A 23,013-nucleotide genomic window follows, 5' to 3' on the forward strand; every position below is an offset into this window, starting at 1 on the left:
ACATGACTGTCAATCTCCCTCGGACTGGGGCTCCATGCAAGATCTCACCTCGTGGGGTCTCAATGATCCTAAGAAAGGTGAGAAATCAGCCCAGAACTACACGGGAGGAGCTGGTCAATGACCTGAAAAGAGCTGGGACCACCGTTTCCAAGGTTACTGTTGGTAATACACTAAGGCGTCATGGTTTGAAATCATGCATGGCACGGAAGGTTCCCCTGCTTAAACCAGCACATGTCCAGGCCCGACTTAAGTTTGCCAATGACCATTTGGATGATCCAGAGGAGTCATGGGAGAAAGTCATGTGGTCAGATGAGACCAAAATAGAACTTTTGGTCATAATTCCACTAAACGTGTTTGGAGGAAGAAGAATGATGAGTACCATCCAAGAACACCATCCCTACTGTGAAGCATGGGGTGGTAGCATCATCTTTGGGGTGTTTTTCTGCACATGGGACAGGCGACTGCACTGTATTAAGGAGAGGATGACCGGGGCCATGTATTGCGAGATTTTGGGGAACAACCTCCTTCCCTCAGTTAGAGCATTGAAGATGGGTCGAGGCTGGGTCTTCCAACATGACAATGACCCGAAGCACACAGCCAGGATAACCAAGGAGTGGCTCTGTAAGAAGCATATCAAGGTTCTGGCGTGGCCTAGCCAGTCTCAGACCTAAACCCAATAGAGAATCTTTGGAGGAGCTCAAACTCCGTGTTTCTCAGCGACAGGCCAGAAACCTGACTGATCTAGAGAAGATCTGTGTGGAGGTGGGCCAAAATCCCTCCTGCAGTGTGTGCAAACCTGGTGAAAAACTACAGGAAGCGTTTGACCTCTGTAATTGCAAACAAAGGCTACTGTACCAAATATTAACATTGATTTTCTCAGGTGTTCAAATACTTATTTGCAGCTGTATCATACAAATAAATAGTTAAAAATCATACATTGTGATTTCTGGATTTTTTTTAGATTATGTCTCTCACAGTGGACATGCACCTACGATGACAATTTCAGACCCCTCCATGATTTCTAAGTGGGAGAACTTGCAAAATAGCAGGGTGTTCAAATACTTATTTTCCTCACTGTATATAGTTCTGTATTTCTATTCTGTTATAGTTTTAGTTCATTTAATTAAAGTAAAACTAAATGAAAATGAGAGTTGCTTTGGCAATTAGCTGAAATAAAATAACCTTGAATTTGATGGTTTTAGTTATAGTTAACTAATAACTCATGCTCATATGTTTATTTGTGTGGGTTTAAATTTGAAAAAAACATTTGAGTACATTCAAGTACTTTTGGCTAAATATTAATAATGTAGGAATTATGAATGATATTCTAACTTATGCACACTTATGGGCATAATGCATTATGGTTATGTTGTGATTATGTTTGAGTGTTATCAGCTCAGAGTGGATATCTTTACTGCTTCGTTAAATGCAAACATTGCACACAATCAAAATTAGTTTATTATTAAACTGGCATTGTTAAGAAGAACAAAAACACATTGTAAAAATACTTATAATATGTGCAATTATAATACAGGACAATTTGCACGTAAATATATATTACATTCACTATAATGCACATAAACGGTGACAAAACAACAGTATTTTATCAGAAATTAACCACGGAAATTCCCCTAAATGTTTTTAAATGAAATATTACCTTATATAGATGAAAATTATCAATAGATAAATGTTTTTCACACATGAATAAAAAATAAATATGTGACCCTGGACTACAAAACCAGTCATTAAGGGTCAATAAATAATCTTTCCATTGATGTATGGTTTGTTATGATCGGACAATATTTGACTGAGATACAACTGTTTGAAAATCTGGAATCTGAGGGAGCAAAAAAATCTAAATATTGAGAAAATCGCCTTTAAAGTTGTTCAAATGAAGTTCTTAGCAATGCATATTACTAATCAAAAATTAAGTTTTGATATATATACGGTAGGAAATTTACTAAATATCTTTACTTAATATCCTAATGATTTTTGGCATAAAAGAAAAATGTATAATTTTGACCCATACAATGTATTGTTGGCTATTGCTACAAATGCTGCTTTTGTGCTGCAGGGTCACATAAAATGAAGTCAGTGTACATGAAGCCACCAGAAAAGGCATGTGGGTAAACAGCTGTTTTCTGGCTAATTATCATTTACAGACATGTGTGTCGACTTGTTAATGTTTATTTTTTGTTTACCTTCGGCGGCTTCATTAATGCGTATGAACTGCTTCACATAAATACATACAAACAACAGAAGAGTATGAAGAGCTGTCAGTTCAAATCACATCTGTAAATGTCTGTTCTGTGTTTCTAGATCGTTTCCTGATGTTGCAGGTCAGACTGGAACCCGTGTGTTAGTGGAGCGATCTGCTCGTCCGGTCGAGCTCGTCGGGGATCTGTATTTTGTCAGATATGGAGTAGAACGGCTCCGTGGCTGTGTGTTTCTCCTCTTTAGCGCAGCAGCGGTTTCTGATGAGTTTGAACAGAGCGATCGCAGGAATGACCAGCACTGGAACGCCCGACAGAATGAAGATGATCGCATAAATCCAGTCCGGATACGACTTCTTCTCCAGCGTGGGGAAATTCTCCTGGAGACAATGATCATGAATATAATGAGCTAACAGCACATGATTACTTATTACTCATATTTGTTTATTAGTGACATTTTTATTAGGCTATTTATTATTCATATTTACGTATTGGTCATATTTATGTATTTATTAATTTATTTAATTCTCATTTAATCATTTATAACTTTTATTTATTATTAATCTGTATTCATACTCATATTATTTATTTATTTATGTATTACTCATATTTATTTATTCATGCTTGTTAAATTGTAAATTGTGAATTGTTTAATTAATACTCATATTTATTAATCTATTTACTTGTGTGTGCATTATACATTTATTTGTTTATTACTTTCTTCATTCATTTCTCATCTTTATTAATAATTTTGTATTTATGTATCACTCAGTTCATTTATTTATTAAACATTTATGTATTATGCATATTTGTTTATTAATTTATATATACTTATGCATTTATTTATTGTTTATATGTATTTATATATAATATGTATGTATTCTGCACATTTATTAAGTTATGTATTATACATATTTATTTGATTTATTATTCATATTCATTTATACATTACTCATATTTCTAATTTATGTATTTATGTACAGTATTACTATACATATTATATAATTCATATTTCTGTATTACTCATATTTCTAATTTATGCATTACTCATACATTTATTTTATTACTCTTATTTATTACTTAATCATTTATATGATTTATAATTCATATGTATTTATGCATATTAATATTTGTTTATTGTGCATATTTATGTATTCATATGTATGTAATACTCATTAATAATTTGTGTTTATACATTACTCACTTGATGCATTACACTTTTATTTATTATTCCTAGTTTTTAATTTGATGCATTATGCTTTATTTATTTGTTAAGTTATGCAGGTTTATTGATCAGAGAAAATTAAGTTTTCAAACAATTTTGTGTATTTTTAGAAATCTAACCATGTATTTCTTTTCTTTCTTAAAATAGCTGTAATTATTGGACGTTTTCTGGGTGTTTGTCCAGAAATCAATATCTGTCATAACAGGAATATTTTCGATCCTGCATCTATTGTCCATTTTTCTTAGTTTCCCTACAGAAATTAAGGCAGAAGTGTATGGCGGGAAAGTCTATGCCATTAATAACTGAGTGAGTGGTGCGCTCGGTTATTAACGGCATAGATTTGCCGCCATAGCCGTGCCGTGGGATGTGCGTACCGACTGCGGGTCCCAGGTGATGTAGGTCAGCTCTTTGCTGATGGTGGTGACGAAGTAGAAGAGGAAGATGATCAGCACTATGAGCGGACTGATGAGTCTCCACGTGGCCTGCCAGAAGAAGTTGGGCTTGTGACCGATCATGAACTTGATATCGTCATTGAATCTGCATCAAATCAGCACACAAATATCAACAGGTCAGTTTCAATTTATGTACTCTCAATAATCTGCTGTCAATCTCTCACATAAATACTCTATGTGTGTATCTGTCTGTCTATCTATCTATATGTATGTTTAATAAACATATTGAAAATAGTAAAATAGTTATTTTTTAGCTAAAATATATTGATTTAGAAATTGAGTATAAAATAATAATAATAATTTTATTTAAATAGCGCCTTTCAAAAACCAGAGGACACTTTACATAACGTTAATAGATAACATGAACACATATACAAATATACAGTCACACGATCAAACAAATAAAGCAGTCAGGATGAGTCCGTGGTATACGAAGTGTGTTCACACACTTCATACTATATATTTTTCTCAAGTCAGGTACGCATACGCACGCTTAGATTCATCTTTGAGATTTTGATGTCTTATATTGATTGGATATCTTTGAATTGGCTATGTAATTTACATAATACATATTTACCTGGCTAATAATAAATTGTTACATTTGATTTTATTCTGTAATTATTGACTCTAGTAGATTACGATGTATCCTTGTTACCGTTTGAGACGGAGCATAGGACACACCAACATATCTTTAGGGATCCGGCTAACACTTGGTATTAGTTCAAGTGTACTTAGATTGTAAGCGCTTATAGTGAATTTCCGTTTAGGTCAACTGAATGTTGTTTGACCAACCTAAATAGAGTGAGCCTAACCTCTGTTTATTGTAATATTACGTGTACATGGGGAAACCATGGCATGACCATACCAAAGCTACTGTCAGGGAAAGTAATGTTGGTCGGCTTATATCTATAGTCATGACCTCTGACTAGAAATAATGTTGCTTTATTCAAGTGTGTACAAATCTATGGGGGCTTAATAAAAGTACTTTTAGAATGAGCAAGCCAATTACATCTGTCTAATAACCAAGACTGACGAGAATGTGACCGTAAGATACGTTAACAACGGCCGAAGCGATATCTTTGAAATATTAAAGAATAATAAGATGTCTAGATAAATTATCCTATGAATTGAATATACAATTGTCATTTTAACCCAAATGTGAGGTCATTATAAAACGGAGTCGGATTTGAATTGAACCTAAATTTAATAACTTTGCCTGCTGAAAATACCGAACACGCAGGAAACCTTCATCCACCATTGGATACCTTCTTTGGGCCAAGAGCATGGACCTTACAGCAGACAGAGATCATCTGTACCAGATAAGTAATGAAAGCAAGCATGGAACTGAAAAATGAGGCAGACAATCAATTAATAAAGCATGTTGTAAATAAGAGAGTTTTGAGATCAGTTTTAAAGGTCTGGAGTGAAGAGACAACACAGAGGTTTTGAGATTTGTCCCAGAGCTTAGGAGCCCTAAAAAGTGCTAAAAGCCCACACTAGATAGTCTGAATTTAGGTAATGCAAGCAAATTCCCAGAACTCAATATTAGAGTACGGGTAGGGACATAAGGGCAAGAAAGGGTTCAGAAAGGTAAGAAGGTGCAGAACCATGACAAGCTTTGAAAACTAGGATGAGTATCTTAAACTGAATACGATAGATAGATACGATAGATTGCTGTATGACGGGAGTGATGTGAGCTGATTTTTTGGTGAATGCAAGGGCATTTTGAATTAGATGTAAGAGATTAAGGGCTTTGTTAGGTACAGGGTTGCCAGGTTTTCACAACAAAACTCTCCCAATTGCTACTCAAAACTATCCCAATGGCGTTTCAAGGGGGATCCCCCAGTAAAAATCGTGTTCAGGGGGGTAAAATACAAATTTTTTAGTGGAGTTCCCCTTGTAAAAATTGCATTTCAGGTACTAAATATGTTATTGGGGTCGCTTAAACCCGAGGACATGGAAAACAACCCGCGGTAAAGTAGCTCAATTCCACGGGAAAACCCTGGACTTGGCAACACTGGTTAGGTAGGCTTTTTAACAAGGTGTAACAATAGTCAAGGCGCAAAGTTATAAAAGCATAAATAACAGTCTCAGCATCTTTGAAATTTAGTGATGGTCGTAAACGGACAATATTGTGAAGATGGAAAAAACAGGACTTAAGCTGGTTGAAATGGGGTTCAAAGCCAACATAGTATGCCAAGATTACGTATAACTCCATCAATATTAATAGAGAAGTCAAAATAAGAGGAGACAGAGGATTTTGGGCCAACTAACAGAATCTCTGTTTTTTCAGTATTCAGTTTTAAGTATTTTTGAGCCATCCATACTTTAAGATCACGTAGGCAAGATGTTAAAGAAGAGGGAGGAAAAACAGAGTTGGGCCGTGCAGTAAAATAGATTTGCATATCATCAGCATAACTGTGGAAATTAAGACCATGGCGCTGCATGATCTGACCCAGAGGGAGCATGTAGATTAAAAACAAAAGTATACCAAGAACAGATCCTTGAGGCACTCCACTGGAAGAAGTGACAGTATGAGACTTGTTTCATATGAATTGTTTTCCCTTTTTTCCCCAAAGATAACATGGTCAAATTCACAAGGCTTTTTAGATATATACATACAAGTGTGTGTGTGTATAGAATGTTAAATATATTAACATAAATATATTTTTTTATTTAGTATGTATTTATCATGATTTTAAAAACTTAATATTTATTCAAATAATAAATAGATATTTAATAAATATTTTATTTAAAATCAAACATGAATATAAATTTTAATATTTAAATGTTTTCGCTTTTCCTCCCCAAAATAATACTCTCAAATTCACAGGGCTTATCTCTCTCTCTCTCTCCCTCTCTCTCTCTCTCTCTCACACACACACACACACACACACACACATATATATATATATATATATATAATATATTAGGACAACTTTGATAAGCTTTTTTGATCCACTTCTAATGAGAATGATTCTCATTTTTAAAATAAATTTAAAATTTATAACGTTAATATATAATTGAGCATAGATCAAATATACAACCTTAATTTAAAAAATGTAATAAATATTAATAAAAATAAAAAGCTTAATTAAAATCAGTTTTGGAAAGATTTGCTATGCAATCATCACCTGTCGATCCCATAAATGTAGGATACAGCCATCATCTCACAGAAGGCAATGATCAGCAAAGGAATGGATCCAGCGAAGCTGTCGAACAGAGCCAGCCAATATTCACCTGAACCCTGAGCGAAGATAATGGCCAGACCGAACGAGACGAAACACACCAGACCTGAAAAACACACACAGGCCGAGACCTTCAGGTGATGTGATCATCAGTGGAGACGGTTAGATTATAATGTTTGTGTGGCTGTACCTGTGTAGACCTCCTTCGGCCAGCGCTTCGGTAGGATGTTCAGATCCTGCAGCGGCGCCACGACTCCCTCGACGCTGCCGAACATGGTGGACAATCCCAGACAGAAGAGCATGATGAAGAACAGCACTGACCACAGAGGAGAGACGGGCATCTTAGTGATGGCCTCAGTGAAGACGATGAAGGCCAGACCGGTTCCCTCAACTCCCTGTGCAGATAACAAGACGGGTCAACAAGCCTGAAGAGCCTCTGAGAGACCTGAAGCACCGAATAAAAGAAGGAAACACAGACCTGACTGAGAAACGTCTGCATGTCGCAGGTCTTCAGCTGGAGCTCATGAAAGACGGCTGGTGCTGTGCTGTTGAGCTGCTGAAGAAAACTGTCGTAGTTGCTCTCCGTGATGTTTCCCTCCGGCAGATCAAACGTGTTCATCAGCGTCAGGATGTTACTGTGAACAAACCATAGCACTGTGAACTTGAGCAAATTATCTTTAAAAAAATAAAATGGAAAAACAATAAAATATTTTATTAAATATTTGTTAATACATTTAGTTTTGATAATAATAATAATAATAATACATATATATATTAATAATAATATATGAAAAGCATATATTATTAAATAATTTGAATACAAAATTAATTATATTAATATTCTGAACACAACATATTTATATATTTATTATTTTTAAAATATATTAAATATATAATTTAATTAATTAATATATTATTAAATTAATATAATCAAACATTGTATTATAGTTAGTTTATTAAATATAATATGCATTTGATATTTAATAAATACTTTATTTAATAAATTAAAAATGTATGATATATTTATACATTTAATATATTTTGAAACAAAATTATATGAAAAAACAATTATATATAAAAAATATATATGAATATATTTGACATTTATTCAATATATATTTCATTATACTAAAATATATGAAAAATTTTTAAGTTTATAAATATATATAATTTTAATATGATATTATATATATATATATAATTGAATAATAAATGATAATATTAATATATTTTAAATATTTATTAAATAAATATTTAGATATTGATTCTTTTTAAATAAATTAAAATTGTATATGATATATAAAGTGGAATATATTAAATATATATTAAATAAAATTATCAAATATCATTTAAACTATTAGTATGTTTATTATATATATATATATATATATTATTGTTTTAATGTTTAATATATTTATTTTTAAAAAACTTATTTTTTTGTGTTCCGCAGTGAAAACCAACAGCATACGGATTTGAAACAGTGTGAGGGTGAGTAAATAATTATTATTTTTTGGTGAACTAGAGCTGATTTTGAATCGCTTGGGTGTTTAATATCAGATCTGTTCCTGACACTGATCAATAGATGGCACATTCAGTATCTCAGTGTCTCTGATTGAGACGGAGACACTCACCCGTTGAGACAGTCGTCAAACCTCTCCGTGGCTCTGAAGCCGATGATGGAGTAAATCACGATGGCTGCGTAAATAGACGTCAGGCCGTTTATTATGGAGATGATGACTGCGTCCTGCTCGCAGTTATTACTGCAGACACACAGTGAGGCAGTTATTAAAATCATTATACTGAACACAAACTGAGAAGATGTCAAAGGCTGAAGATACTGACTGGACTGAGTTGTAGCTGGAGAAGGAGATGAGTCCTCCAAACGCCAGAGAGAAGGAGTAAAACACCTGCGCTCCTGCGTCCAGCCACGTCGCCGGGTTTAGCAGCTCGTCCAGCTACACAAATACATCGTCATATATCATATTATAAGCAGAGCTGAGTAGATTCCAAATTCCATGACAAAAATTGTGGTTAGTAACATAATACATTGCACATTTTGGGGTAATATAATCAGATTACTTTCAGATTACTTTTAAAGTAATTCGTTTATCACATTGATTTAAATAGGATAATGTTGTACCATGCTAGAAAATATATTCCATTTGTTGTTATTAACAACATAAAGTGAATTATTCTATACATTATGTCAAGGTTTTCCAAACTGGGGTTTGTGAAGGAACTGCAGGGGTTTGTGAGTTTAACAAAAAGCTAATTAATTAAGCCATAAAATGTTAAATTAAAATAAATCATTTTAAAATAACTTCAATCAACATAAAACACTTAGTAAAAAATGTAATGTTTTGTTTACCTGCATGTCATGTAGGCATTTTAGAAAGGAACATTTAAAAAATGAAAAAATTATGAATAATTTATTGCTATTGTGTGAATATATGCAGTCATGTAATCTATAAAAAAGTAACTGTAGTCTGATTACGAGTATTTTAAAATGTAATATAATCTAATTAAAAGTACTCAATTTTCAGAATCTGATTACATAATCCAGATTACATGTAATCAGTTACTACCCAGCTCTGATTGTTACATATATTTAAATCTATTATATAACATATTACTTACATGACGCACTTTCACAAAAACTCCTGCTATAATCACTGAAGGTGCGAAATTAATCTCTTAATTATATCTTGACTGCACTTCAATGTAGAGGGCTACAATGGGATCCAGCGATATCCAACGCAAATCTCGCAGGAGCAGGCGGTTTTTACCTTTGCTGCGGGCGATCAGAAAATATAGCGTGGGCGGATCCCGTGATTTGGCGCATAACAAGAATGACAGAGTTGCGGTAGTCGGTGTTACACAGTGTTTGGTTGCACACCGATTACATTACTTGCCCACTGCAGCACTGCCCTTTTTTAAGGAAATAAAAATAATTTAGTTGAGCTGGAAATCGTACGCTACAATTCTAAACTAAAAGCATCTTCCCTGCTCCATACAGCCAGGGTTGACAGGTCTGCGTGACAAAACTAGCCCATGCCAGTCAAAAACAGGCCAAAGCAGCGCAATGACTATTTCCCAAACATCAAAACTCATTTCCATACCTAAAATACATATTTTTGTTATGTACATTGATCATAAACACAGCTCAAAGACTTCCTACCAATGGCCCTCCATCAAACAACTTAAAGTGCCACTTTTATGGATTTTTGAAGATGATCTTTCATGCAGTGTGTAACACAGCTCTGTGAATGAAAACATCCTGCAAATTTTTAAATCTGAAAGTGCACCGTGTATAAAGTTATTGTCTCTCAAAAGAAAGAGTCGACTCTGAATCATTGAAACGAGTCATTTTTAAAAACGAATCCCAAGCTGTTTCGTGTTGAACTCCACATGAAACATTAGCATATTGCCGCCCACTTGTTGGTCTTTTAGCATTGGTCTGAATGAAAATGCAAATTCATTCTTTGCCACTAGGTGCCGCTTTGGAGCATTAAAAATAGCGGTTTCCCCGGTAACGCTGTACACAAAGCAGCACTGCACTCACAAACACTGCTTTATCAGGCATTACAGACGAGATTAGATGAAAATGAGACCGACCAATCACCACAGATTAGCGTCACGCAAAGGAGGGGTTTGGAAAAATGAATCATTGAGCGAATCGTTTGGGAGTCATTGAGCAAGTAAGGTAAAAATAAATGCATATTATGAGACAATGAAAGTTTTTTTTGACCTTGCATGCGTGTCCACCTGTTGTTGGCAACTGCCAAAACCAAAATATGACCCTTTCATTACTCATAATAGGGGCACTTGCAGTGAGTTTGCAGTGGATTTTGGAAAGCATCTCCATGAATCCCAATGATGATTTCTTGTGTAAATCTATTATTATTTCATTGTTTGCCTTAAACTTTAGGTTAATGTTTAAATTAATTTAGGTTAAAACGGTTTTAGAAAGGCTGCATCACCTACAAAAACCTAAACAATGTCTATGTAAATATTAGACTTGGTTAATATTTAAAGGGATAGTTGAGCCAAATATAAAATTCTCTCATCATTTACTCTGACGATTCAAACCGGTTGGAGTATCTTTCTTCTAATGAACACTAAAAAGATATTTTGAAAAATTGTGGAATTTAAACATTTTCAGGACCTATTTACTTCCATATTATGATGATATGGAAGTCAATAGGATCCAAAATTGTTTGGTTTCCAACCTTCTTCAAAATATCTTGTTTTGTGGAGTTTCATTTTGTTTGTTTTTTTTGTTTTTTTTTTCATTTTGGGTTTGATTATTTATGTGTCTTCAACATATATAGGTCTCTTATAATTCTATTCTTTTTAAGAAAACAGTCGAATAATGAAAGTAAAATAGTTAAATTTGAATTCAGGAAGACTTAATGGTGCTTTTTTTTGTTCCTTCTTGAGTTTGACAGCTGTCATATAACATCTGTTCTTTTCCATGAAGATGTGTTGGATGGCATTATAAAGAGGAGATGATGGCAGATTTCCTCTTTCTGAACATGCATGACTTTCTTTCTTCTCCACAGAATGTCCGAGCTGTGTAAAGTGAAGTCAGCTAGATGTGTTTGTGTCAGACTTACGTCGGGAGTGAAGAGGAACTTGATTCCGCTGACAGAGCCTTTGAGCGTCAGTCCTCTGATCAGGAAGATGGTCAGGACCAGGTACGGCAGCGTGGAGGTCACGTACACAGCCTGATGAGAAATAATATTTAGCATAAAGATAAGGATTTTATGACATTAATTTGCATGACAATAACCAAATTTATCCCATATTCTCTGCTGACTATATATGCTTGGAGGAAAAGGCCCCTGATATACATATACTGTACATACATACATATATATATATATATATATATATATATATATATATTAGTGCTGTCAATCGATTAATCGCAAACAACTCCATAAACAGCATCACCAGCTTCACACGTTACTAACCAGATTGACTTTAGATGTTGATGTTTTAGTTTTGTTTGAGTTACCATTATCGAGGTCAGTGTTTGCTTTAGTTGGGCTCTTGACCCTTGATTTAAAATATTATGATTTCTTTGGCTGCTATAACTGCGTGTTTGTTTAGACATGTTAGTTATGGCAAAAAAGAAAAGAAAAAGCCTAGAGAAAATGTAATCTGGGCTAGTTACATTTCAATAAAGATGTATAGTGGCTTGAATAACGGGTGTAATTTGGAGTGTAGTCACTGGTAGATTTATTAGTTAATTTTGTTATCGAGATTATATACATCGTTTAAGATCTAGCTTGTTTTAAGATTAATCTGAAAGCCTTTTGAAACTTATTTTGCACTGGAAGTTTACTTTTCTTCATCAAACAGACTTCAAGAATCAGCATATGAATCTCAACAATGGTGACAATCAACATAAAGCTCCATGTTGCAGTGCATTCTGGGAGCACCAATCAAAACTCATCCATGGCTCCCAGCATGCAATGCGACATGAATAAATTATGCAGCTGTCTTAGTATTTTCTTTTATTCTTACTATTTCCTTTTGTTTTGCTATTGTGTTGTGACTTTTAGTGGCGTGTTTTGTAATGTTCACAGAGGATCTGTTTATCTGAATATGTTGATTGTCACCATTGTTGATATTCATATGCTGATTCTTGATGTCTGTATGATAATGCAATTTTAATCTTTTAGTGCCTATTTACTTTTAAAAGTCTTTCAAATTAATTTTAAAACTGATGGATCAAACTCTATATTTTATGTGAGCAAAATAAAAAAAAAACTAATCAATCAATGAGAATGCTCTGAATGAAATCAGTTACGGAAATCACTAAATGCTGGTGATTTCTTTATAGAAATCTAACTAGCATGTCTAAACAAACACGCGGTTATAGCAGCCAAAGTAATTATAATGTTTTAAGTCAAGGGTCAAGAGCCCAACTAAAGCAAACACTGACCTCGATAATGGTAACTCAAACAAAACTAAAGCATCAACATCTAAAGTCAATCTGGTTAGTAACGTGTGAAGCTGGTGATGCTGTTTGTGGAGTTGTTTAATCATCCTCTGCTGAGATCTTCAGAGATTTAATGTCTTCTTTTATCTTGTATTTCTGCTCGTCTCGTCTCTTTTTTTCTGTTCTTCTTTCTCTTTCTTTCAATGGTTCAGTTTGTTAACAGCAGGTGTTCTTCACTAATGCTCAATCATCACTCAATTACTAAACTAATTATCTCATTAACTTTAACACTGCTTCAGTGTTACTTTTTTAACACTCTGAGTGTAGATTATATATACACTGGGAGTGTTGATTTAACACTAGAGGTTTTACTGTGTATTAGGGGTGTAACGATACGAATCGCGGTTGAACGATTCACGGGCATTTTCCAAATGGAAGTGATCATCCCTATCCCCTTGGAGTGGGGACTTGGGAGTGAGCAGGGCACGTGCGTGTCGTTATGTAGTCGTTTGGAATGCACTTGGTGAAGGGAGCGTAATTTCCTCATTCTCTTCAGCTGGGATGTTCCCGTGACAACGCAGCACGGTGCGCGTCAGCAGATTCGCTGGCGGACAACCGCATAAAAAAAAAATACATTTCATAATTTAAAAAGTTTAATATATATTATTTTTTATATATTATATAGCATATTTTAAAAACTTTTAAAAATATAAAATGTATGTTTATTTGCAACAGTTATGCTAACAACAATAAAAAGACTATTGACATTTAAACAGCGACATCTGCTGACACGCACCGTGCTGCGTTGTCACGGGAACATCCCAGCTGAAGATAATGAGGAAATTACGCTCCCTTCACCAAGTGCATTTCAAACGACTACATAATGACACGCACGTGCCCTGCTCACTCCCAAGTCCCCACTCCAAGGGGATAGGGATGATCACTTCCATTTGGAAAATGCCCGTGAATCGTTCAACCGCGATTCGTGTATCGTTACACCCCTAGTTACTATGGTTACCAATGTTTATAGGAAGCGCATTAATATAGAACGTGATTAAACTGACCTGGAACTACCTGTGCAGTTAAACGAATTTAATCAGCACCTGCCAGCCAATCAGAATAGAGTATTCAGACAGACCATGGCATAATAAGAGTTTGGTGGTAAATGTGCTTCAGTGTCACAATGTCACAATGCAACAAATCTGAATGGTTTTAAGAGCAGACTTCACTTTTTTCATGCAAACTGTAATTTCATATTTTCTTTTGATTTTGGGATGAAATGAGAGTTGGAAATTTCCTTTCCTCTTCTTACAGTTGCATCCTGTAATTTACCAGAAAAGTGTCTGTTATCATTGGTGCCATTACAGCCATTAGTCGCTGTGATTTCTTTACAGCGGCCCGAATCTCGCTGCCCTTTGTGCTCTTTATATAATAGTGTAAAACATAAGCAGAGATTGCATTTGTTTCCTCTGATTATCAGTTTTATGAGTTTTATCTTGTCTTGGCCAAAACTACCAGGCTGTTTTTAACCATAACGTCAGTCTGTGCACTAGCTAATGCTTAACCAGAACAACCACACCCAGATATCTGGCCTTGGGTTAACCTTGGGTTATCTCGTTCCATGTGATGCACTGCTCATACGTTACTGAGGGTTAGTAATTCATTTGTGGTAGGCAGGTTTTGAGATTTCACATTGTTAACCCTGGGTTAATGTTCTTATATATTTACAAGCATGTGGACATGCTGCTACGTCACTCCTCTAACAAATAACTGTCTTTTATGACAGATTTGATGTCACTGATTGACAGCTGAGGGTCTGGAGCAGTAAGAGCAGTAAAAAAAACTTTGCTTTTTTTTTTTTTTTACATTTTGAGTCAAATTAACCCTAATTGGATTCAATATAGTTCCCTTAACCCGTAACATTAATACTTCTCACACATTACAAAAAGTAAACATGAGAAAATATGATTTTAAAAGTAATTAACAACAATTTTAATAAGTATATAATAATAATAATAATAATAATAAGTATTTTAAACATTTCTTTTTCACAAAATTTGGATATTATAAATTCTATATAATTTTTTAATTTATTTAAAAATAAAAATAAAATAATTTTTTTAATGTGTTTTTTTATGTTTTTATTTTATTTTATTTTTGTGCTTTCCTGAAGCTTAAAGAGTAGATCATGGCACTAGCAATGGCAAGATCAAGTTCACTTTCCAGTAAAATTAACATGCATGAACTGATAAAACTACATTTCTTTGAAAAGAATCGTTGGCCAAATGCAGAAATAGTAGTTTAGTAGTAGTATTGTTTTAAGATATTTTGGGTGTTTGCAACTGCCCTTAAATGTGTGGGTCAAATTGACTCATAATTGAAACAAACATAATTGAAATTTTGTATGAACTTCCCACAACATCTCAGAGTCTTGAAATCTTGCAGGCGTTTGAAGAAAAACATTTTTTCAAAATGTTTCGGACAACTCTAAACTTCGGGTCATATTGACCCGGAACATTATAAAACTCAGGATTATACCATTCCAAACCTTTAATTTTATGCAAAACACAAAAAATGATATTGTGAGGAATGTTTTAACCATACATTGCAAGTCAGTGGAGTCCAAAAAACAACATTAAACCCCACTGATTTTCACTCTATGGATAAACAAACACAAGAGAAATATAGCTCTCTGTATGCACTGCAGAAAGAAAGTCATATAGGTTTGGAACGACATGAAAGATGAATGAATGAAAATTTATGGGTGACCTGTCCCTTTAACTCAGAGGGACAGAGACATGAGCTCACTCTGTAAAAAGTGATAAGTTGACTTAACTTAAAAAAATTGAGGAAACCCGTTGCGTTAAAATTTTTAAGTAAATGATAATTAAAAAAATAAGTTAAGTGAATTATCAAGTTCGCTTAACTTTTTAAAAAAAATTATTATTTACTTAATAATTTTAAGGCAACGAGTTTCCTCAATTTTTTTAAGTTAAGTCAACTTATCACTTTTTACAGTGCAGGAAAAAGTGTAAACGTGATGGAGATGTACCTTCCCGGTGGTCTCGATGCCCCTCAGACAGCAAACCCACAGCAGAGTCCAGGCGCAGAACAGACACAAGACGATCCACCACTGCAGACCTCCAGATTCCTCGATCACAGCCGTGGTGTTCAGCGTCTTTCTGTACCAGAAATAATCCACCGGAGAACTGCGCTCACATTCAGACACAAACCCTGTTAACAGATACATACGACCAATGCGTAAGTACACCTGGATTTGTACATTTATCGTCTTTATGCACTCCAGTTATTTAATCAGGACTCAAGTAGCTTTATTGGCATCATAAATGGCTCTACATTGACAAAGCACTGATAACATTTAAATTAGAGACATTTACACACAATTTAAAATATAAAATAAATAACAGTAAGAAAAAGGAAAAGACAAAAACACGATTTGTTTTTAAGCATGTTTACACTAATAGATTTTACACTAAGATCATGCAGCTTGCATAGACCTAAAAAAAGATAGTCTTACTCAGTAGTTTTGTATTGTTGTCCATTACAAATAAAAACAAAAAACTTAAATCAAGATATATTTATTTGAAAAGAAAAACGACCAAGTCTTATAATGACTAAGTATTAAGTAAGCCTTGTTTTCTAAAAAATGTATCAAAATAAAGTGAGTTTATGCTTAAAAAAAATCTGCCAAAAATACTTGTTTTCCCATTGAATTAAGTTTATTTTTCTTGCCGTATTGGCAGATATTTTTCTTGTTTTAAGCATAGACTTGAGATATTAAATCTTATTTAAAAAATAAAAAAAAGTAACTGTGTAACTTCTAATGTAAAAGTGACTTGATTTAAGAATGTTTAGATATTTGTACTGGAAAATAAGATAAAAATACTGAATAAGAAAGGCATTTTTTGCCATTATTTACTTTTAATTTAAAGAGATTTTGTTTGTTTGTTTGTTTTGTGTGTAGTCAGGTAACTAAAGAGCCACATGAAGTAACGTCACAATGAATTGACATGAATCCTGGTGGTCTGTACCTGTCCGGTTTTCATTGATGGGACACTGACTCCAGGGTAAAGGGTCCTGAAACGAGTTGAAGAAGTACCACATGACCCAGGCGATGATGGTGTTATAGTACATCCCCACCATGAAGGACACCAGCATGGAGGCGATGCCTGTGATTGAGAAGCATTTTCAGTCGCATCATTCATCATAATCACCAGAGAGACTGAAGCTGATATGTTATACAGAGATTTAACACTAGAGGTCTGGGATGAATTACTGTTTTAGGGGGTTCATACAATGGTCAATTTTGAGATTTTGTCTAGTTTGCTTCAATAACATGTCTTCTTCAGACTAGTGGAAAGAAAACATCCAATATACACATTTAAGTGTTTTTTATTGCACTTTATCTATTCACATATGTAGACTTCTATTACTTACAAATCTTCAAAAGTTTGTTTCTCCACTTTAGTTTATATTCTACTTAGATTTATTCTTGTCTATATTCTGAAGGTTTTTACTGAGGGGTTTGTTCATACATAATTCGCTTGATTTTATTAATGAACTTTATCTGTTTGTGTCTGTACATTTCAAATTAGAGTACATATCTCTTAAGGCTGTGAGTTTGTTTCTCTTCAGCAGCTCTTACATACACCAAACTAAGCAAGTTTATTCCTGTCTATTCTGAAGATCTTTACTGAGGGGGTTGTTCGTATTTCATTCACAATGATTTGTTCAACTTTTTATTGCTAAAAACAATTAAAAATTTAATTACTAAAAATTTCTAAAAAGTTTTTCTGATTTATGGAGTGATAAAATAGAGAAAGCCAAAAGACCCTCTGGAAAAACTCAAAAACATCAAACAAGAATTATACAGATTTTGTTCTGGTAATGTATGCAAATTAGTACATATTTATTTATATTTATTTAGGTAATGTCTCATTTGTCATTTTGAACATAGTATTTCAGAAAACTTGTAATACAAAATAAATGTAATATGATATATAATAATGGTACTTGTGATGGTACAAGTATGGTGAGATGAGGTCTATTAGTCAACATTTTTTACCGTATTTTCCTGTGTTTTGCCTTAATACCCACCTACTCCAACTAAATACGGGTTGATGGATCTCCAGACACCAACGCTGCCTTTTCTGAGTCTCTGTCCGATGGCAAACTCCAGGTGCAGCAGCGGGACTCCCTCCAGAACCAGAAGAATCAGGAACGGGATCATGAACGCTCCTGAAAAAAGGTGAGATCATTTATTTTCAGCAACATGAACTCTTGTTTATTCATTTTTACAGCACACGATTATAATTAAAACAGCATTTTAAATAGTTTTAAAACATCGATGTCTCAAAATGTTTCTTTTAAAGATCCTCTTGATGAATAAAAATAGTAACAAGTCAATAGTTGTCCTACAGTATGAATATAGATAGCAAAAATACTGTAATTGTGCTGTAGATTTCAATTACAATACATCTTTAAAAGCCATTTCCTCAAAAAAAAAATGTTTCTCCTGGACTTCAGCAGCACTTACATGCACCAAAACTTACAGTTTTATACTTATCTGTATTCTGAAAGTTTTTACTGAGGGGTTTGTTTATATTTCATTCGCTGGTTTTATTATTGTACTTAAACTATTTGCGTTCGTGGGTTTCAATTACAAAAAATTCCTTTAAAAAGTTTGTTTCTTCACTTCAGCAGCACTTACATACACCAGACTTTACAGTTTTATTCCTATCAATATTCTGAAGGTTTTTACTGTGGGGTTTGTTCATATGTCATTCACTGGTTTTATTATTGCACTTTATCTATTTGCGACTATAGATTTCAATTACAATATATATCCTAAAAGGCCATTTTCTCAAAATGAGTTTTTCCTCCACTTCAGCAGCACTTACATACACTAAAACCTACAGTTTTATTTCCATCTTTATTCTGAAGGTTTTTACTGAGGGTTTTTTTCCATACATTATTTGCCTGGTTTTATTATTGCACTTTATCTGTTTGAATCTGTAGATTTCCATTACAGTACATTTCCTTAAAATGTTTGTTTCTTCACTTCAGCAGCACTTACATACACCAAACTTTACAGTTTTATTCCTCTCTATATTCTGAAGGTTTTTAATGAGGGCTTTTTACTGAAGGTTTATACTGGGGGGGGTAGCCTGGTTTTATTGTTGCACTTTATCTATTTGCATCTGTACATTTCCATTACAATACATTTGCTTAAAGAGTTTGTTTCTCCACTTCAGCAGCACTTACATACACCACACTTAGCAGTTTTATCCCTATTTATATTCTGAAGGTTTTTACTGAGGGGTTTGTTTATACAGTATATCATTCAGATTGATTTATATAACATTTTATTTTAAATCATTTTACAACCGTTTTAAAACATTTTAAACCATTAAATTGTAACTTCAAATCAAACTCTAGAACCTAATTACATTTTCTGTCCATGGCGCTATATTACATTCATTAGATGATAATAATATACTGTACATTTAAGTGCTCTTAATCATTCAGAACTGTTTTCTGCAGTATTTTGCAGTGTCATACTGAAACAGCTGTTTTGGAAACAAAGTGATGTCAACATTTATCAGCTTCTTTATCTGAGTGTTTGACAATCTGCATGTGGCCCCTTATCAGCCCAAAGCTTCGAAAGTCCACATGATGATAGCCTGAGGTGAAGGTGATGGTGAGAGGGCACTTTAGGAAAACGAGAGGTATACACCTGATGCACATTTACTCCTCTGAAGAAACTGCTCTGTCACTTCATGTAGGATGGTTATGAAACCATATGCTCATGGATGCTCAGATGTTACTCTTTCATAGCTCAGATACTTTGTTTCATTGATGCGTCAGATGATTCTCCTAACAAATCCTCAGGAGAAATGAAAGTAGATATAAAATGAATGTGGAGCACCTCAGATCATTTGATGAGAACTGTTTGATATCATGTTAAAATCTGACTTTTAATCACAGACTTTAGTTTCTATGCAAATCTGAGCACAGTTTGAGACATTGTTGAGATCTCCGGTCCTTATATTATGTTCCTCATCAATATGTGAGTTGCCGGAAATACTCGTTAACCTATGATGTTTTTCTGTAATGTTTTTAATGTTTTCTTTGTTTTTCTCATTTAGGCTCATGGACATGCTTGCAAAATTTAGACACTGGAATGTGTGTACAAAATTACAGTTATGATGTTTGCAGGGATTTTTGTTGTGTCAGTTTCTCAACTAGCCTCTGAGGGTATTTACACTTATGTTTATGCATATGAAGGGAACAGAACCCATGATGTTGGCTCTTCTTGAGCTTCAGCAAAGCGCTTGAAAAAAGTGCTTTTCTACACTTTTTTAAAATGTGTTTTTGAATATTAAAAAGTACCTAAAATGCTGTTCATAATATTAATAATTAAAGAAAAAAATATTTCTGTTATAAGCACTGTAAAAAAATAAATAAATAAATATGTTGAGTGTGCTCAACAAGAAAATACTACAAAATTTACAATTTGACAATTACAGTTACTTGCTGTTTCTTTTTAATTATTTGTCAAATCTCTGAGTGAAAATTGGAAAATACCTTTTTTAAGCATTCATTTTTTTTTTTTTTTTTTTTTCATTTATGTTCTGATGTTTTGGAAATATCAATGTTAAAGTTTTACTCCTTTCAAGTTATTTTTATACTGCAGTGTGATTTTCTTTCTTTTTTTGTGTGTGAATTGTATCGAATCTAATTAGGTTCAGTTTGACCCACACCATAAAAGTTGTAAATTTTCTGAATGGAAACATCCCGTTTTAATAGCACAGTAAATCTCGGCTTCAATCACAGTGGAAGCATCTGTTGCTCTGCTGATGTTGAATTAATGTTTAACTATAATAGTTTTAAGTGGCTGCATTCAGACCATTATAAGACTGTTTGGGGCTTTATGAGGGAGTTTATAGCAACCTTTCTGTGGTTGTATCACATGCATATGAAAATAACACAGAATTACAATCACTTTTGTCTTCAGTCTTAAAACACAGTGGCATTAATTGGTTGTACAATTTGATTATTCTCAGAAGCAGTTTTGGACAAATCACTTTAAATACACAGATATGTTTCCAAAATGTATATTCTCAAAAAAAAAAAATATATATATATATATATATATATATATATATATATATATATATATAAATAACCTACAAAGTATCTGAATGCACTGCTTCTAAATGAGTGAAATCATAAAACACTTTATTGACACTATAAAACTATAAATTTCTGAATGTCATTATATTAGATATACATCAAATCAAGTGTCATTTAAAGCACAAACACACTTTATATTAGTAATAGACAGACGTTTGTTAGGTTGCACTGGTAAGAGAAATCATGTGGGTTTGTTAATGAATGATGTTGATAAATTTAAGATGAATGTATTTGAATTTCATTAAAAAATTATTAATTAATGTCATGCATATTTGTCAGTCATACATAAATGAAACAGGTCATGTTTCTGTAATATTACTACTAAACTGAATGTGTTTTAAATATACAATAAACAGGTTTATATATATTTATCATCAATAAATTCCGGTTTGTTTCGATCTCATACATTTGAGCTAATCGAATATTGCCAACTTGAACCATTTTGAATACATTTTTTGAAATGAACAAATTTATGCAGTTTCAGTTCGAATAAATGCATACTGCATTGAATGCATGAATTTTGAGTGCAGAAATCTTACATTTCTTTTATGTATGACTGACAAATATGCATCACATTTATTGGTTTATGTTAAAACTGTTTTATCCAAATGCACGAATATCTTAAATGCACTAAAATGCGTAAGATCCTGCAGATGCAGACTGTTGGTCTGATGTTGTGAGTGTGACTGTGTTGTGTTGTTTCTCAGCTCACCTCCTCCGTGGCTCTGGCAGAGGTACGGGAATCTCCAGACGTTCCCCAGTCCCACACAGAAGCCCACGCAGGTCAGCATGTACTGGGCTTTGTTGTCCCACTGCGGCCGCTCTCCAGCCTCCTCCAGCTCCAGCTTCTCCAGCTCGGCGTGAGACGGGATCCGGTCCTCCAGACCCGGGTTCGGGAGCTTCAGCTTCAACTTCATGTCTGCTGCGTTGGGTTTGTCCACAGAGAGGGGTGAGAAGAGAAGAGATGGAGTGATGGCTGGAGATGTCAATAAATACTGACTCCAACAAGCACATGCTGACCTTTAGCACTGACATCTCCTCCCATATCCACACACTCTCACTGTCTCTCTCTCACACACACACACAGAAAAGTTCTGTCAGTATGATGCATTAAATTGATCAAAAGTGACAGTAAAGACATTTATAATGTTACAAAAGATTTATATTTCAAATAAATGCTGCTCTTCTGAACTTTCTATTGATTAGTGAATCTTGAAAAATAAAATGTATCACAGTTTCCACAAAAATATTGTGGAGCAAAGCTGCTTTCAACGTTGATAATAATCAGAAATGTTTCTCGAGCAGCAAATCAGCATATTAGAATGATTTCTGAAGATCATGTGACACTGAAGACTGGAGTAATGATGCTGAAAATACAGCTGCGCATCACAGAAATAAATTACAGTTTAACAGATATTCACATAGAAAACAGCTGTTTGAAATCACAATAATATTTCATTGCTTGTACTGCATTTTTGACCAAATAAAAGCAACTTTAAAGTTTCATATATCAGCAACACTTTACAATAACATTCACTTTGTTAATATTTATGCATTAGGTATCATTACATAACAGTTTCACAGCATTCATTAATCCAGGTTAAATTTTAACCAGATTAAATATTACAAATATTTATATAACACTGATTTTACTGTATTTTTTGTCAAATAGTCGATTTCCAAAATATATAAAAAACTTACTGACCCCAAACTTTGGTAGAATAAATATTACTAATATTTTTTGTTATATCATAGTATATGTTTTGGG

At 33.7% G+C, this 23,013-nt stretch overlaps 1 protein-coding gene and 1 long non-coding RNA gene across 3 annotated transcripts; one reads left to right on the top strand and one right to left on the bottom strand.

Annotated features, from left to right (window-relative positions):
• Positions 1 to 1,440: 1,440 nt before the first annotated feature.
• LOC131525505 (sodium-dependent neutral amino acid transporter B(0)AT1-like) lies at positions 1,441 to 22,273 on the bottom strand. Its single transcript, XM_058753212.1, has 13 exons — positions 22,266 to 22,273; positions 21,958 to 22,164; positions 18,147 to 18,287; positions 17,081 to 17,218; positions 16,081 to 16,262; positions 11,695 to 11,805; positions 8,921 to 9,033; positions 8,710 to 8,838; positions 7,557 to 7,713; positions 7,269 to 7,473; positions 7,025 to 7,184; positions 3,813 to 3,975; positions 1,441 to 2,593 (listed from the first exon to the last, which is right to left on the bottom strand). The coding sequence occupies exons 2-13, from the start codon at positions 22,160 to 22,162 to the stop codon at positions 2,360 to 2,362; spliced, it is 1,938 nt and encodes a 645-aa protein (XP_058609195.1). The 5' UTR covers positions 22,163 to 22,164; positions 22,266 to 22,273; the 3' UTR covers positions 1,441 to 2,359.
• LOC131525508 (uncharacterized) lies at positions 3,833 to 17,223 on the top strand. 2 transcript variants are annotated; one of them, XR_009267240.1, is made up of 6 exons: positions 3,833 to 4,006; positions 7,046 to 7,215; positions 8,529 to 8,566; positions 11,641 to 11,775; positions 16,047 to 16,289; positions 17,014 to 17,223. It is a non-coding gene; the product is annotated as an uncharacterized LOC131525508 (long non-coding RNA). The 2 variants fall into 2 exon arrangements; XR_009267239.1 differs by lacking the exon at positions 7,046 to 7,215.
• Positions 22,274 to 23,013: the final 740 nt, after the last annotated feature.

The sequence above is a fragment of the Onychostoma macrolepis genome, chromosome 19 (genome assembly GCF_012432095.1).
Source record: "Onychostoma macrolepis isolate SWU-2019 chromosome 19, ASM1243209v1, whole genome shotgun sequence".
In the NCBI taxonomy this organism is placed as follows: domain Eukaryota; kingdom Metazoa; phylum Chordata; class Actinopteri; order Cypriniformes; family Cyprinidae; genus Onychostoma; species Onychostoma macrolepis.